Source organism: Piliocolobus tephrosceles, chromosome 6, assembly GCF_002776525.5.
Source record: "Piliocolobus tephrosceles isolate RC106 chromosome 6, ASM277652v3, whole genome shotgun sequence".
Lineage (NCBI taxonomy): Eukaryota > Metazoa > Chordata > Mammalia > Primates > Cercopithecidae > Piliocolobus > Piliocolobus tephrosceles.
Window position 1 is genome coordinate 34,856,215 of NC_045439.1, and position 18,655 is coordinate 34,874,869.

Consider the following 18,655-nt stretch of genomic DNA (forward strand, 5'->3'; position numbering starts at 1 on the left):
CTGCTGTGACACCCATACACACCTATAACAGACACTGTCAGAGCAGGGATTGTGCACCCTAACGATGACGAAAACATGCTGGAAGTGGGATCGGATGTTTTTTGGGCTGAACGGCTGGGCTCCAGGCTCTTGGAAAACAATTGTTACAATATCATTTCCAATGTGCCGCTTCCTCAGGAGCTACAAGAAAAAATAAGCAACCAACATAAATGACAGTAATTTGCTTTCCCCGCCGCCCAAATTCCCTTATATATTAAAACATTCATTACTAATCAGTACATGTTAAGGTAGGTAATCTACACAGGTACTGTCAATGTTTTAGCCTGCCTTATTCCCTCTAAGGAAGAACATGGAAACGAGTATTTTGAAATTTGCATAAAAGATACAGCCATTCAAATAGATCTACCCAATATCTGGCATATTATGCCAGGTCCCAACATCTCCAAATCCTCAGTTTCTATAACAACAGTTTTGTTCCATTTTCACATAAGAAAAACACGTGCCATAGGGAAGATTTTTAGAGATGAGAACGGCTGAAATAATTACAATGTAATTTATGTTCTGGTTTAATTGACTTCATTGAAAGAAAATGTGGCTAAGGTGTTTTCCAATATATGTTTTGTGTCACAAGCTGGGCATGTAGAAAAGAATAATATTCCAGAATGTTGCAACAATTAAAAGCAGGTAAATTTCAGGTTTAAACAGCTTCTTTAATTGCAATGAAAGCTGCTTAGGGACACCCTCTGTTTCCCATTCAGTGGGTGCTGGATGGGTGGCTTTCAAACTCAGGCACCCCAGATCATCCCACGTCAGTGTCTTTCAGCAGTTAATTCAATGGTGTAAAGAAAAACAGAATAAAATTTGTGTTTCTCATACTTATTATTATGGAGGCTTTTAAAAAAGAAAAACAACTAAGTGTGACATTTTTATAAACTATCCATTAGACATAAGCTTGTACTTACAAAACTTGTATTTAAAAAAATATTCTCTAGTGACATTAAGGCATACAAATTGTACAGCAGTAAAATCAGTGAACTAGTATTGGCTGCCAACTGGGAGAAACAAAGCCTTTTAGATTAGGGTTGAGAATTGGCAGTTAGAATGTTCAGGAAATGTACTTTTAACCTTAGGAATTTGAAAGCATCCCAAATTGTCTTCTAATGCAGTGGTTTATTTCTGAGTTCATTTCTAAATATGATATACAATCAGACGTTATGAAAATAAAGGCTGGTGTGTATTGATTGCTCTATAGAACATACCAATAATTAAAGATTATTAATCTACTCAGGATCTTGGATACACCAAAAACAAATACTATTTATCTACATGTTAAGCCATTCCTGCACAGATTATGTCATTTTCTGCAGTGTTATTCTTTCTTCAAAACATGGCTTGACATATAAAAATAAACGTCTTAATAAAGGACCCAAATAGAAACAAATCCATTTTTCCATCTTATACTACATATAATGAAAAATAATATTTATATTAAAAATGCTTGCAAAAGAATTTTTAAAGCTACATTTTTCCTGTTTTTTTTTTTTTTCCAAGCATAAAGTAATCTATATAGAAGAAAATAAATTTTTTGGCTAGAGAGTGAAAATTTCTTGATATGGTGCAGTACCAATTTCTTTCTCATTATGATTTAGGACTGTAACATTTTTGCCTTGATTAGACTCCAAAATTAAATAATTTAGAGAGCTGCCATTTAAATGCCAACTTTCTCTGCCTACCACTTCAACTCATTTAGTTACAAATAATCAATCCAATCTTGTTACTAAATTTTTTACCCTTACAAATCTCATCTTTCTCCTCTAAGTGATCAGGCAGAGTAAGTCTTTATGCTCTCTTTAATGATCATTTTGTTAATGTTCTTAAATTTTTCATCTACTGACTGGTCAGAATAATAAGTTTATTATGCCTTTCTTAGCACGGTGTTTTTCTTTCAAAGAGAGCTAAAATCTGGGATTGGCATAAAACAAATTATCAACGAAGTACAGATCAGGGAGTTTATCTTAAAACAGGTTTACTTCAGATTTATAGCTGATTCATTGCTTTGCTCCCCATTTTTTTATTACACTGGCAATCATGAAAGGCAAAACTTTGTTACCCAGATTTGTGATTTAATCAAACCTAAAGTGATAAAGCATTAGATTAGATCAGTGTTTGGTTAACTTCTGTAAAAGAGGATGTGATTCATTCTGCAGCTGGCCTGTGCTTTGTTAGCACAACAACTGACAAAAACAAAAATCCATATCCATTTGAAGGTCAGAAGTAAAACTGAACTGCTCTAGTTTGTAAAAGCTTTTAAAAAAGAGTGTGTTAGCTCTCTGGTTTTTACATTTCAATTTGCTATTATTTATTTTAAAATATTTTTAAAAATCAACTACCACACATTCCCTAAAACAATACTGCCAGTTTCCAGTTTGCTCTGTAACAATCTGTCACCTCTTAATTTCCACATTTTCCTACCTCACTTACACTTCAGTAATTGGGCATTGAGCTTTTAGAACATTTTAAGAGAAGCTCTGTGTATGATGTGCACATACGCAATTGTTACTTATGTTCCTTGCTATCTCCCAATGAACGTGGTAATGAAGTATATCGTTCTGTTGACATTTGACCTTTTTCCAAGTTAGTATTCTATATCTCCTTTGAAATCTATAATGAAACATCAGAACTTTCCTACTCTGTGCACTGGCCTCTTGAGATGAAACTTCACCCCCTCATGGATGCTCTTTGCAACCCTGCAGAGTCATGTAATTACCAATGATTTCAACTTGTTCTTTGAATTTCATGAAAACCTCAATCCCCGTGGGTGAAAAGCAAATGATTAATTCACAAAGGCATCCAGCTGGCTGTTAACCTAAAATTTAGGTCTCTTCATTTGTTTTCAGCTCATTTGCTATTCCTTACTTCCACAAAGCATAAAGCTTCCCGCTGCTGTGACAGGTGCAACACTAAATTCTGGTTTAAGATTTTACAAACTTGCCACTTAGGCTTCTAGAGGAAATGAAACAAGAGTGAAAACACAGATAACAGGAGGATCTCTTACCTGTTGCTTGTTGTTGGGTGTGTATGGCAGCATGGTAGAAACATGGAACATAATTTCATAATCTTTGTATGTTGTGTACAGAGAATGGGTTCCAGTGGAGTCAGCTACAGTTAAAAAAATATAATGATGAGATGACTATAACAGGAAAAATAATTTATTTAAGAGAAATATCTCAAAAAAAAAAAAAAAAAAGAAAATGATTTAGGATGAAAAGATTCTAGACAAGACAGGTGTTCTTCCTATTTTTTTTTTCCTTTTGTACCCGATCCTCTTTGGCAGTCTAGTGAAGCCTATGGATCAGATCCCTTCTCAGAATAATATTTGTAAAACTATAAAATAAAAAAAGTAAGATTTCAAAAGAAATTATACTGAAGTGCACAGTATCAAATAATTTAAATATGAATGAACAAGATTTATATAACAAGATTTAGCAGTTGGTCTAATATCTACTATAATGCTGAAGACATGATGAACACACTCTTGAAATATCTGCAACAACAAATAATATAATATGAAAATATCTGTGCTTTCTATTGGCAATGAAATCACAGGTAAATGAATTACTGTGGTTACTGCCTATGGCCATAATGAACAGAAATGCTAAATTTCAACTTGGGGTCAGTGAAAATAAAGAAAAAATTATTTCCCATCCAAGTTCACAGACCCCTGAATTCTGTCCACACATCAGGTTAAGAAACATTTTTCTAATACTTCCAATTCAAGCAACAGACTTGTTCTTAAAAAAAAAAAAAGACAATAATTTAACAAGATCATTAACACTGAAGAACAAAGGTGATATAGCAATGTCTAACAATTTTTTTAAGACTTAAGCACGTTGTATTCTTACTTTCCTTAAGAAAAAAAAACCTCTACTGCCTTAATCTTAACAAAGTTTCAGAATCAGTGTTCATACAAATACTGGAAGCTGCAGAAAAAGTTATTAACTTCCTAACATAAAGGGAATATGTGTTCAGACTCAAAGGACCCGGACTTAGGGGTTGCAAAAGGAACAGAAGTACATTCACTGTAAGTAAACTCAACTCTCTATCAACCCTTTTTTTTTTTTTTTTTTTTTTGAGACAGAGTCTCGCTCTGTTGTCCAGGCTGGAATGCAGTGGCGCGATCTCGGCTCACTGCAGCCTCCATCTCCTGGGTTCAAGTGATTCTCCTGCCTCAGCTTCCTGAGTAGCTAGGACTATAGGCGCAGGCCACCATGCCTGGCTAATTTTTGTATTTTTAGTAGAGACGGGGTTTCACCATGTTGGCCAGGATGGTCTCAATCTCCTGACCTTGTGATCCACCCACCGTGGCCTCCCAAAATGCTGGGATTACGGGCGTGAGCCACCATTCCCAGCCTCGACCCTATTTTTTGAGGTCCAAAACACTTGATGGCATTTTAGAGAATGATGCTCTCAGACAAACTCTCTGACATATACCAAAAGGCAACAGTAGTTCTCTCAAAACTTAGTATGCACAGCATCAGCTGTGGAGCTAAATTAAAAGGCAGATTCCCAGGGCCCACCCTCCAAAATACTCCTCAGTGGGTATGGGGCATCACAGGAGAATCTATTCTTCACAGACACTCCCAGGTAGCTCTAATGCAGTAAAACTCCACTGCCGTCAGGTACTGCTCTAAGAATAGACTACAACTATGGCTTGCAGACAGCTTTCTAAAGATATTCCAGAGCTCTAAGTTTCAAGCTTGAGCTTGTTGGAGAATATAATTTTGAAGCTGACATAAAATATGAAGGCTTAAAAATAGTCAAAAATAGAACAAAGCAAAGACTACTTTTCAAAAATTGGAAAACTATGTTAACAACATAAATATCCAAGAAAAATATCTTCTAATTATTAATGACCATCACCACAAAAAAACTGCGTATTACTACAACAAAGGATTCAACTGAACTATTTAAGGTCTTGAGCATCAATAACTTATCCATTGTCAAGAACCCTTTCTATAAATACGTATAGAATGAATTAGTACATTTTAAAACTTTAAAGTGAATGTGTCACCACTGACGTGTACTTATACATGCATTTCAAGTCAATTTTAAGCAAAATTAATGAACCAGAAAAAAAAGATCGTCATTGGTATTCATTTATTACATTGTGCTTTGTATGTCTGTCTAGTTCTAAAAGGATTACTGCCAGAGTGGAAAACTGCTGGGGGAGAAAACACTGAAGATCATTTGTTTTTCTACTTCTAGCCCCTTTTCTCTGTCCTCTGCATGTCTCATTTCACACAGTGTATGCTATCTGACCAGCTTTTTTCTGAGGTCTTTTAGATTCATAGAGTTTTGCTGATAATTTTCAACAGTTTGGGAATAGTTTCAGAAGTTTCAGAGATGAAACTAGGGCTAAAATAACGAAACTTTTCTTTCCAAGAAGAAAAGAATTCCAAAATCCTGAAATTACTATGCACATCATAGAGATACTAAACTTTACCAGAAAGAATGCAAAAAGAATGTTTGCTACAAAGAAATAATTAACAGAGTAAACAGACAACTTACAGAGTGGGAGAAAATATTTGCAAGCCATACACCCAACAAAAGACTAATATCCAGAATTTCTAAGAAACTTAAAACAAATCAACAATAAAAAAAACAAATACCCCCATTAAAAAGTGGGTAAAGAACACGAAAAGACACTTCTCAAAAGAAGACACACACGCAGCCAATAAACATGAAAAAATGCTCAACATCACTAATCACTGGAGAAATGCACATTAAAACCACAATGAGATACCACCTGATATCAGACAGAATGGCTATCATTCAAAAGTCAAAAAATAACAGATGTTGGCAAGGATTTTGAGAAAAGAAAAAATATATATACACTGTTCGTGGGAATGTAAATTAATACAGCCACTATGGAAAACAGTGTGGAGATTTCTCAAAGAACTAACAATAGAACTACCATTCGACCCAGCAGTCTCACTACTGGGTATCTACTCAAAGGGATTTTGTCAAATGGCACCTGCACTAATTTGTTTACTGCAGCACTGTTCACAACAGCAAAGGCATGGAATCAACCTACATGTCTATCAATGGTAGAATGGATAAAGGAAATCTGGTATATATACATCATGGAATACTATGCAACCATAAAGAAGAACATCATCATCTCCCTGGTAACAACATAGATATAGCTGAAGCCACTGTCCTAAATGAATTAATGCAGAAACAGAAAGTCAAATACTGCATGTTTTCACTTACAAGCAGGAGCTAAATAACAGGTACACATGAACATAAAGATGAAAACAACAGACATTGGGGAGTTCAAAAGTGGGGAGGAAGGTTGAGAGAAGGGGTTGGAAAAAACCCTACTCCACCTCAAAATCTCCACCTACTGGGTACTATGCTCACTATTTGGGTAACAGATTCACTAGAAGCCCAAACCCCAGCATTGTGCAGTATACCCCTGTAACAAACCTATAAATGTCCTCCTGAATCTGTAGTTTTTTTTAAAACAAGACTGTATACTATATTACTAAGGAATAAAACATACAATGTTCTTATTATAATATTTTTAGTGACCATGAAACCCTGAAACTATGGAAGTTTTAAGAGAATGACTATCAGGAAAATGAAAAAAAATGATGCTTTTTTATCTGGTTGAAGAGCATATTGAGCAACTCTAAAGGGACAATGTGCTTGTAGAAGAAGGATGAAAAAATGATGCTACTTCATGTTTGTATAGAACTTTAAAACTTAATAAGTAAATTCAGGCATTATATAGGTCACCTTGACAATCACATGATCTGCCCCCAAATCTTTCTTTACAAAAAGTCTTATATCTCTTCTGAGATCCTGAACCTCAACTGCATTTGTAACACTGCTGAAAAATGGAGGAGACAGCAGTCACTAACATTGCAGCAAATTAATGAAGGCAGGGCTTTGAAGGAAAGCTTTTACAGAGGGCTTCTAAGTCTCCTGTTTACTGACTTGACAAACAAACCTCAGTCAGGAAATAATTTCCCTAAATAACCCACATATGCAGCTAAAAATGAGGATGGTCTCCAGCTTTCAAGTAACAAACTGCTTGGTGGGAAGTTTATTGTATTTATTGTAGTGTGAGGGAATGGTAGTTATCTAGGTTATATCATCTGAATAAAGAAACAAAAAAGAAGAAAAATCCCCTACTAAAAATTTCTTCATTGCAGAATTGCTCCAGCCTGTGACATACTTATTTGTAGCTTGCTTGTTTGCTACAAATCCTTATTTCTGAAATGCAGAGATGGTCTCTGTACAAATAACTGGGAAAAAGAAGAAATGTTTCAGGAGTTCATTACTTCTTCCTTCCCTGAGCCTCGTCCTCCTTTACAAAAATACTAAGAAATGAATATGATGATAATGCATGAAGTAGAGCTATTTCATGAACTGGTTTGAGTACTGTTAGTTCAAGGACTTAAGAGGGAGGAAGACATAGGGTAAAGGTCAGTCTTGGGGCTTTGCTGTGTTTCAGTCCACATTTATACTTTCTCTGAACACTTCATTAACCACACTACTGGGATCTGTTCTACTTCCCTAATGCTTGCTAGCTATCTAACCATGGGCATGTTACTTAATCTAAAGAAGCCAATTCTGTGAAGTGGGGATAATTGGTATCTAGCAGGTTTGTAGGAATTAAATGAGACGGCATATATTTCAAAAGTATCTGGGACTTCTGCTTCCAGCCATAACAAAGTGCTTGATACAGCACTCACCATGCCATTGTGAGTAACTAGAAAAAAATGATATAATACCCCAAACAACTATTTGCAGACACTGGACAATAGGCAGCCTTGGGTAGTGATCCTTGAGAAAAAAGAATGCAGAAGATAAGCCCTATGACCCCTGGGTTTTCTACCTTGAGGTACTTGTGGGACAGTGACACAGAGCAGGGTACTGAAGGGGGAAGCCAAGACAGACTAGAGTTCAGGAAGTCTGTGGTGGCTGATATTTGCTAGGCAGAATACCAAAGAGAAAGATACATCAGATGAAAGGTTCAGAAATTTGAATAGTGGTCCCTTTGAGTCTTGAGTTGGATAGTAAGCTACATATGCATAAATTCCAAAAGTCAAGCAAAGACAAAATATTTGGGAAAGAACAACTACCAACAAATTATAAGCCAAATAATTTCACAGTTCACACTGGGTTGGGAGATATTAGAGTTCTGAGCAGCCACAGTAGACACTTCATTGAATATTCAAGTACTGAGGTGCAAGAAAAGTCATGCCTTAGTAGTAGGTTAAGTGAGCCAGAGTAAAAGCTACTCTAGGTATGCTTTACCGAAGCTTAAAAATAAGACTCATAAAAATCAAGCTGTTATGCAACTTCACTGCCTGCCAAAACAAAACAACACTTAGAGAAGATAACAAAAATAAGACACTGAACAATGAAACATTTACAACATCCATTATCTTATCAAAAACAACCAGACATGTGAGGAAGTAAAATATAACCCAAAGCAGAAGAACCCCATTAAAAAAAGAAACCGAAAATCAGAGAGGCGATGAAATTACCAGATGAACATTTTGAAACAACTATTATAAATGTGTTTAGGGATCTGAAGGACAGTGTGAACCTAATGAGGTGAGAATAGAAGACATTTAAAAAGATTATCAAATGCAACATTTGGCCCTGAAATACAGTATCTTGAATGGAAATTTCATTGGATGGGATTAACAATGAATTAAGACACCATGGAAGAAAAGAAAAACACAAGGAGCTTTAAAATATATTAATAGAAATTATCCAAACTGAAGCACAGAAGGAAAAAAAAGGTTGGGGGAAAAAAAAAGAACCAGGGTCTCACTAACCTGTGGTACACTAGTGAGTGACATAACATACGTGTAACTGGAGTCTCAGAGAGACGGGAGGTAAGACAGAAAAAAATAAAGAAATAATAGCAAATAGTATTTTAATTTGATAAAAACTACAAATCCCTAGATTCAAGTGACATCTACAGTGGGGATGATCTTTGAGCATTTGTTCTGAAAAGCACTTTTTCAGAAAAAGAATTATATTCAAAGTTTCTTGACACAAAATAAAGTTAGATTAAGTATGGTGAGATTACATCACAGCACATAGAAGGAAGTCTTATCTCTAGTAGTGTCATGCCCAGTAGCAGGCAGCTGAGGTGTACAGAGGCTGGCTGTTGCCTATTTTGGTGGTCTGTTATTATTTAATGCAGGTTTGAATGGCATGATGAATGGACTCTAGTTTTTGCCCCTATTCATAAGCTTGGAGTAAAAGAGATGATTTTGCATACCGTCTTCTTTGGGGCTTCAGAGTAGGAATACTTTTCTACTTTTCGTTCATTTTAGGAAATGTGTCATTTTAAAAGGACAGAAAAGGACACTTTTCTGTGAATCCTTCTCAGGAAATATGCCCTGAAAGGTCAGACATGCCTCATAAAGTTGAACTACTTAAAGGAGAGTAGTTCAGTGAAAAAGAATCTTTCCCTGTTGAATGTATTATATAATTCCAAAACTACAGTAAGAGGTTGTTGGCTAATCCAGGCTCATCCCCCTCTAGCCTTTGCAGTTGTTGGGATAATTGGGCAAACTGTGCACAAGGTGCTTATTTTGTGTATTCCACTGCCTTACTACTTCCACTGCCTGCCTTACAGTCATGTTGCTTAACGATACCCTAGCTATACATTTCTCACATCACCCTTCATCACAGATAACACACAATCTTATCAACTGCCAATCTGACCATTCATTTATAGTATCACTGAGCTTATTACACATTCTCTTCCCAGATCCTTTCAATAATTCTTTGTGGTAGTGATAATTTATACAGCACAACAAATGGGGGCAACATGAATGAACTGTACAGGGTGAGTATCAGAATACCTGGATAAAGAGAGTTTAAGGGCATACTGAAATTTAACATCTTTACGCAGTTGCAAGCAGCGTATAGAATGTTAAAATAATATTTAAGCAGCTAGGCTATTTATGGGTTTTAATAGTCTCTCTTGCATGTCGTTTCCAAGTTGGCAACAGCAAAACCATGGCAACAGGAAATTCTTCCCTGCAGTGGAGTTTATGAATGCTTTTCTGTTTTCATGACTCAACTCCTTATTTAATTTCCTGTACAGAAAATCAGAGAGATTACTATAGACTGCAATACAGATGTGCTAATCCAAAGACCCTCTCAAAGAAAAACAGGTCACAGGTGTCTATGGACGAATTTAAAGATAAAATTTAAAACTGTTTTCACACAGACACATAGCAAAAGTCAGAACACTCTTTGGTTAGTCCCATCTAACCAAAATAGGCATTTGAGAATGTTAACTATTTTACTGACAACTTGGGGACTGGGCATGGACAACCTTTTAGGTTCATGCACCATAGTTAAACAGACTGTTTCATTATCATGCTTTTAATCAACACATTTTATGAGCTAAACTAATACCAAAGCTAAAAAGTCTATTTTCTCAGAGATTAAGTAGACTGTGAATAATAATAATAGAAACAAACAAAAATCCTAGATATAAAAACAATACAAAGAAACAAAAACAAAGGCTGACTACATATATAAACATGAAGACTATGAAATGAATTAATGGAAGTCAAAAATTCCAGTCTTACACTCAGATGGTTGTAAGTTTCCGGAGTTTTTAATCACCCTAACATTTGGCTAAATGTAACGAAATTTACACAATGCTATCCAGGAGCAATTCTGCATGATCTGTGTCACTGCCCCACTTCATCCACACACCTCTGACAACACTATTTTTTTAAGAGTCTAATTCTAGCTACTTTGGTTATGATCTTCAACTGTTCTGGTGCTACATCCTCCCTCTCTGGCTTTCTCTCCCCCATCACCAGCAGTTTTCTGCAATAAATGGCAATGTTGTTTTACGGATAATTTAGCAGATGCACAATAGCACAACAGGAGTAAAATAAGCCTAGTAGGAGGGTGTAAGTATTTCTTACTTTTGGTATCAAGCTGTGCTCGATACTTCTCAAATCCTTTGAGCCGAACTCGCTCTCCCAATAGTTGGAGGAATTCTTCAAAGGCTGGGCCAGCTGACTCGTTGTTGTACATCTCTTCTTCAGTGCTCTGTCCAGCTTTGCAGTACATGATGCCTACTTTCTGCTGGTAGTTCAGCTGTGAAGGCAGGTAATACAACGCATATAAATACAGGCAGATCTACTCTGTCCCACGCAAATGCTAAAAGGTCCTATAGGGGACATGCCCAAAAAATAGTTAACATCTTTCTTCTCTTGAAATCCTTCTGTGTTTTCCATCTTTGATCCAAAAATAAAGTAGAGCAAGTATCTATAAACTCCATGAATTGAGAAAAGGCCAATAAATGAAAATTTCCTGTATGTAAAGATCATGCATCATTAGAACAGACCTGTTGGTACTATAGGAAATTTCTGTTAATCAATTACAAAGTACAAAATGAGGTTATTTAAAAAAATCCTGATAACTAAAGGCAATTCTTTTTTTATGGTGTCCCCCCTTTTAAAAGGGAGGCCTTTACAAATTTAAAAGCAGAGGTCTACTTTATAAAACATATTTTAAAATAAACTGTTTTGCACTAAAAGGTCCACTAATACTTTTGCAGTATTTTTTTGTAAAATTAGAAAAGACTTATCTCCCAATACCCTTTTCCCAATATATTAAATTATAAACCTTGCTTATGTCTTTGTTATAGCACTACTACCATCAATACTGCACTTAGAGCAACTTCTCTTTCAAATAGTTTTCTAAAGATGAGTGTCTGCAGAGAAACTTTAAAAGAGGCCTCATAATGGCAAATCAGTTCATGGCAAATATTTCTTCCTCAAATGCAGTTAAAATGAAGGACTAAGAGATTTACATATAACATTAATCAAAACATTTATTCATCATTTAAAAGTCCTGTCATTTTGCAAACAAATTTTAAGGTGTTACTGATCATTTAACAAGCAATGAGTTTTCAACATAAAAATGTATACTTTGGGCTGGGCACAGTGGCTAATGCCTGTAATCTCAGCACTTTGGGAGGCTGAGGGGGGCAGATCACTTGAACCTAGGAGTTCAAGACAAGCCTGGGCAACATGACAAAATCCTGTCTCTACAAAATATACAAAAAATAACCAGGTGTGGTGGTGCACACTTGTAGTCCCAGCTACTTGGGAGGCTGAGATGGGAGGATCATTTGAGTCTGGGAGATTGATGCTGCAGTGAGTCATGACTGTGCCACACACTCCAGGAAGGACAACAGAGCAAAACTGTCTCCAAAAAAAAAAAAAATTGGACTTTGATTTCTCCAATGACATTGGGACAATTCTTATCACTTTATCCTATTTCCAGAGTGTCATTACAACCACCACATCAGTAAGGTTTTATCTAATAAAAGGGGGAAGAGAAGAGGTGAAATTTTAATAGCTAACATTTATTGAATATCTACCATATGCCAAGCACTATGTGCAGTGTTTAACATACATTAAGTTCTTACTCTCACAATAGCCCGCAAGGCAAATATTACCCCTGTTTGACAGATGAGCAAAGAGATCAGAGAATGGAAGACAGAGGAACTAATACAGTAGGGAGAGACACAAGATAACGAACTGTCAGTTCTGTGACTAGGCTCCACTAACTATCACCAGGACTCAACCAGGTTTGTCTTGCTCTATTTCTACCACTGCAACATATGTCTACAACTTCTTATTTGCAATTCTGAAGTTTAAAGGTAGAAACCAAATTTAGGCAAACACATTTGGCAGCAAAACTTGATATGGGGCTGACACTAGTACTTTTAATTTATTCATCTTTGTGTGAATATTCGTATTTCCCCTGCATAACTGATTGTGGGGTACTGCCCCAGATCTCATTGGGAATATGACTATATGGGTCATACATTTTATTATCCCTCTAAAATCTGAAAATTCCTGAATTCTAAAACACAGCCAGCCCTGCCACTTTATATTAAGGGACTATGAACCTGAACTACCATTTTCAGCTTTCCAAACCAAATGGTTCACATCGTGATAACAAAAAATGTCATAGGGGAAAAAACAAATGAACAAACAAACAAAACCTTTGCTTGCTTTGTCTCCCTCCCCTGCACCTTGCTTAGCTGAGAAGAAAGCTCAACAGCCTTTGCATTGTGCATAGACAGGAGAGTTCCTGGAGTTCCATAATCCTATCGACCTGACTCTATTTTACCTGCACTGGTGGGAGGAAGGTAAGGTTCCAAGTCTGAAACTTGTAAATAACTGGATATACGAATACTGGATTATATATATATATATTTTTGAGATGGAGTTTCGCTTCGCTCTTGTTGGCCAGGCGGGACTGCAATGGCGTGATCTTAGCTCACTGCAACCTCCACCTCAAGTTCAAGAGATTCTCCCTCCTCAGCCTCCCAAGTAGCTGGGATTACAGGCACGCACCACCAGCCCTGGCTAATTTTTGTATTTTTAGTAGAGACGGAGTTTCACCATGTTGGTCAGGCTGGTCTCAAACTCCTGACCTCAGGTGATCCACCTGCCTCGGCCTCCCAAAGTGCTGGGATTAAAGGCATGAGCCACTGTGCCTGGCCTGGAATATTTTTAAAATAGCATACAACCTGACCTACCGCTACTTTGATTATGAACAGGAACACATTTGGGACTTAGTTCATTTTTGTACAGCACACATAAGAAAAAAAAATCAGGGTAAAACTTGCTGCACACTACTGACATTTAACCCCTTTCTCAGCTGGCCTGCGTCTAGTGGCTGAATGTGGCTAATGCTTAGAGGGAAACGCTCCCACAGGTAAAGGTTTCATCTTGGCTTTAGAATTGAGCTAAGTACCCTATTAGGTCTCAACAAATAAAAAGGGAGAGATAGTCTCAATGTCTATTACAAAAGAAGTCCTTAATACAGCCAAATTCCAGGACTGAACATTACCTGACTCTCTGCCTCCAGGGAGAACAAAAAGATCAAGCAATCTGTAGACAGGAAGGGGCTTTAAGTTACACGTTGTCTGGCTATGCCTCCCAGAACAGCCTTTGTTTGCAACAGTGTAAAATAAAAGTCACCCTGACTAATGGAAAGCATTACAGTGACACTGAATTTATGGGTGTCTACTTAAAACTTCTTAGATAGAGGCCTAAGATTTCATTGTGCCACACTCAAAAGGATTCTTTTATTTAAAAAAAAAAAAAAAAAAAGTTACTTGCAGAAAGAAGGTAAGAAAACTTCCCCCAAAGTAGTGGACAAGTAGAATTCAAGGACAGGACAATGTGCCTCCTTTGATTGAATTATATACCCTAGTGAGCTCCACCTGCTGACAGAACAAACTGGTTTTGCCAGTTGTGAAAGGAATGATCCTTTAAGAGGATTAGGAAATTCCTAAGAATGTCGAATTTCCTCTGGTTTGAAACCATGCCAAATGTCACTTGCTGTATCCTCAAAGGTGACAATATGACTGTATCTTGATTTCTACTCCAATTAGATCAAAGGTAGGTAGCATTCTCTGAATTCAGGCTCCTACAGTCCTTAGCAGCCATGCTCCCAGACAGAATGAGATGTTGACAAGGAGAAGTTAAGTAAATGTAATCAGGAACTTTCTAAGAGAAGGAGCAAATGTACATGGAGTTGTAAAGCCATGATGTGGGGATTTTGGATTGTTTTGAGGTTATATAAAACAGCATTTATTGTCTGAGAAACACACAAACATACCTACCTGGACTTATGGATCTACATATATATAGGTAATGATCAAAATAAAGTTACGATGACGCCAGAAGCCCTCCTAGGAACAGGCTAGGTTATCCACAGTTGAGCATTTTGCTTTGGATAACCTCTGGGTCATTTAGCAATGGTGCTATAATTCATGTCTGCAGATCAGCTGTTCATATGGAGCACTGAGGGAAGTGTTGGGCACTCAATAAATGTTTGTACACGCAAAAGTGATGGTGGTCAGTCTAACAGGACAAAGGTTATATTTGAGATGAAGGTCTTGAATCTCAACAAAGTAAAGGGGTCTTTCTACTAAAAGTGATGTGAGCTTCCACAGCTGGGAACCAACAGTACATACATTTGCTCTTCCTCTCATAAAGTAGGCATTTTAACACAGAGTTAAAAACAGACACTGCAATCTGACTTAAACAGCCATAACTTCCTGGAAAGATGGACGATAAAGTCACAGTCCTGTACCAGAAGAAAGAGATGTGAATAATCAAGTTCTCAGAGTCTTCTTCAGAAGTTTTGCATTTTACCCCATCTTCCCTGGCATCATGGCCAGAAGGCGGCCACTGGGATAGCACAAACCATGAGAACAACCCAATTCTTACATTCTTATGAAACCTCTACTATTGCCTAACTAAATTTAGAAATTTAAAATAGTCACTATGAGGTATTTCATTGTGCAACAGTTATTGAAGTGTGGACAGTGAACTCTTGAGCATCTCTGAGAACCTTCTTGTGGGGAGTGATGGATTATGACATCAAAACTATCTTCAAAACACCATTAAGAGTCAATCTGGTATTTTCCATGGACATATGCACTCATGGTGAGTCAAACTGCTGGCATTCTAGCATGAATCAAGCAGTGGCTCCAAACTATACCAGCACTCCTTGTATTCTTTTTCTCTGCTATACACCTGCCCCTTCCCCAAATAAAAATGCAATTAAGAATTTCCTTGATGAAGCAGTAAAATATTAACTTGTATTAAATCCAGAAACTTGAGCATATGCTTTTTAATATTCCATGTGATGAAATGGAGCACATGTATAAAGCATCTGTTGCCTACTGAAGTGCTTTATGATACATTTCTCAAGGAAAAGCATTCGTTCAACTAAGTTGCAAGATGAACTTTGAGTCTTTTTCATAGAAGACTGGTAGGCAGAGTAATTTCTCCTCAAACCTACCTACTTCCTAATCCCTAGATCCTGTGAATATGTAATGTTAATGGTAAAGGGGAGCTCAGATTACAGATGGACTAAAGATTGCTAATTAACAGATGGGGAGAGTAGCCTTTATTATCCAGATGGGTCCAATGACTGAAAGATCCTTAAAAGTAGAAGAGGAAGACAAGATGATCATCAGAAAAAGACAACGGAGACAAAAGAGAAAAGACAATGGAGGCAGGGTCAGAGGGATGCAACACTGCTGGCTTTGGAGATGGAGGAAGGGTCATGAGCCAAGGCACATGGGCAGCCACAGAAGTTGAAAAGGTCAAACAGATTACCCGTAGAGCCCCTGGAAAGGACACAGCCCTGTCAACACCATGATTTTAGCCCAGTGACACCAATATTGAATTTCTAACTTACAGAACTGTAAAATAACAAATCTATGTTGTTTTAAGGCATTGATTTAGGAATAATTTGTTATAGCAGCAATAAAAGCCTAACGAAAATCACTATTTTCATATGAAAGAACAAACAAGAGATGAACTATAGTTATGCAGCCTTGTGTATTTGGGAGATACTGTCTTGAAACTATAAACGGGAGCCTGTTACTTCAGGAAAAACAACTGACAATATTTTCTGACAATAATAGAATTTAAGCTCTAAAGCAAAACTTAAATTTTTGGAAACTTATTCCTATCACCATGAGCTTGAGAGCTTCCCAACACTTAACTCTTTTTCTAATAAGATCAATGGAATATTTTCATTATTGTAAACTAAGCAAACACTAACAAAATCTTCATAAGAGAACCAATTTTTCCAAATGACTGCTGCATGAAATTACAAAATCATGCATGAGTAAAAGATTTATTCAAGGCCAGGCATGGTGGTTCATGCCCATAATCCTAGCATTTTGGGAGGCCAAGGTGGGAGGATCACTTGAGGCCAGGACTTCAAGACCAGCCAGGGCAACACCTGTCTCTGTAAAATTAAGAAAAACTTAGGTGGGTATGGTGGCATGTGCTTGTAGTCCTAGGACTTGGAAGCTAAGGTGGGAGGATGGCTTAAGTCCAAGAGGTCAAGGCTATAGTGAGCCATGACTGCATGATTGTAACACTGCACAATAGAGTGCAACCCTGTCTCAAAAAAAAAGAAAAGAAAAGAAAAGAAAGATTCATTCAAAGTGCATGAAAGTCAATGAATTTTTAATTTAACAGAATACACTCATGATTTTAGATTCCACATTGCTATTAACCTTTAAGAAACTACCATTTGTTGGCCGGGCACGGTGGCTCACGCCTGTAATCCCAGCACTTTGGGAGACTGAGGTGGGCAGATCACAAGGTCAGGAGTTTGAGACCAGCCTGATCAACATGGTGAAACTCCATCTCTACTAAAAATACAAAAATTAGCTGGGCATGGTGGCAAGCGCCTGTAATCCCAGCTACTCAGGAGGCCAAGGCATGAGAATCACTTGAACCCGGGAGGTGGAGGTTGCAGTGAGCCGAGATCGTGCCACTGCACTGCAGCCTGGGTGACAGAGTGAGACTCCATTTCAAAAAAAGAAGAAAAATAAAAAAACGAAAAAACAAACAAAAAAAACCACACACACACACACAAAACTACCATTTGTTGAGTTTTGGTGTTATATCAAAGGAAAATATCCACAATTATCTAAAAGAGCCATATGAAAGTCCTTCTTTTTCCAAGTACATAAACTCTGTGAGGCCAGATTTTCTTCATCTACTTCAACCAAAACAACATATTGCAACAGACTGACAGCAGATGCACATATGTGAGTCCAACTGCCTTCTATTAAGCCAGACATTAAAGAGATCTGCAAAAACAATACTTTCTTTGCACTAGTTTTTCATTTTAGAAAACTTTTTTCACAAACATGTTACTTAAATAAACATGTAATTAACATGTAAAAATAACATTTTTTAATTTGTTTTGATTGTAATGTGATAAACACACAAAAAAGTCTCATGAACAAATGCTCTTCGGGATCTTTAACTTTTAAAAGGGTGAAGGGACTCTGAGACGTAAACATCTGAAAACTGTATTGCTATGCTTTCTTTTGGCTTTCTCTAATGACTAAAAAAATCATCTAACTTTTCCTATTTTGATAACCTTTCTTCTGAAAATCAACATTTTTTTCCCTTTGGCTGCTTTTAAGATTTTCTCTTTATCACTGGTTTGAAACAATTTGATTATGATGTGTGTTGGTGCCATTTTCTGCATGTTTCTTATTCTTAGGGCTCACTGAGTTTCTTGGGTCTGCTTGCATCACATGTGGAAAATCTAGAACTATTATTTCCTCAACTACTTAGGTTCCTAACTCCTCTGGGGTCTCCAATTATATGAATATTAGGTCAGGTGAAGTTGTCTCACAGCACATTGATGTTGGTTTTTTTTTTTTTTCTTTTTTTTGCAATTGTTTCTATTGCTATGTCATCAAATTCACTAATTCTTTCTTCCACAATGTCTAATCTGCTGTTAATTCTATCCAGTGTATTTCTCAACTCAGATATTGTAGCTTTCATATCTATAAATATAAAACTTTTCTTTTTCCAGATTTGTACTTAATATGTTCAATCTTGGCCGGGCGCGGTGGCTCAAGCCTGTAATCCCAGCACTTTGGGAGGCCGAGACGGGCGGATCACGAGGTCAGGAGATCAAGACCATCCTGGCTAACACAGTGAAACCCCGTCTCTACTAAAAAATACGAAAAACAAGCCGGGCGAGGTGGCGGGCGCCTGTAGTCCCAGCTACT

The 18,655-nt window shown here is 37.0% G+C and overlaps 1 protein-coding gene across 9 annotated transcripts in view; it reads right to left on the reverse strand.

Annotated features, from left to right (window-relative positions):
- Nucleotides 1-18,655, reverse strand: part of SIPA1L1 (signal induced proliferation associated 1 like 1) — a 416,028-nt gene that overhangs the window by 73,644 nt on the left and 323,729 nt on the right. For all 9 annotated transcript variants that reach the window (XM_026455910.1, XM_026455874.1, XM_026455879.1 and 6 more), the window contains 3 exons: nucleotides 10,986-11,160; nucleotides 3,056-3,159; nucleotides 23-180 (listed from right to left, as the gene is read on the reverse strand). In XM_026455910.1, the coding sequence (XP_026311695.1) occupies nucleotides 23-180; nucleotides 3,056-3,159; nucleotides 10,986-11,160 (437 nt within the window). The remainder of the gene's footprint in view (nucleotides 1-22; nucleotides 181-3,055; nucleotides 3,160-10,985; nucleotides 11,161-18,655) is intronic.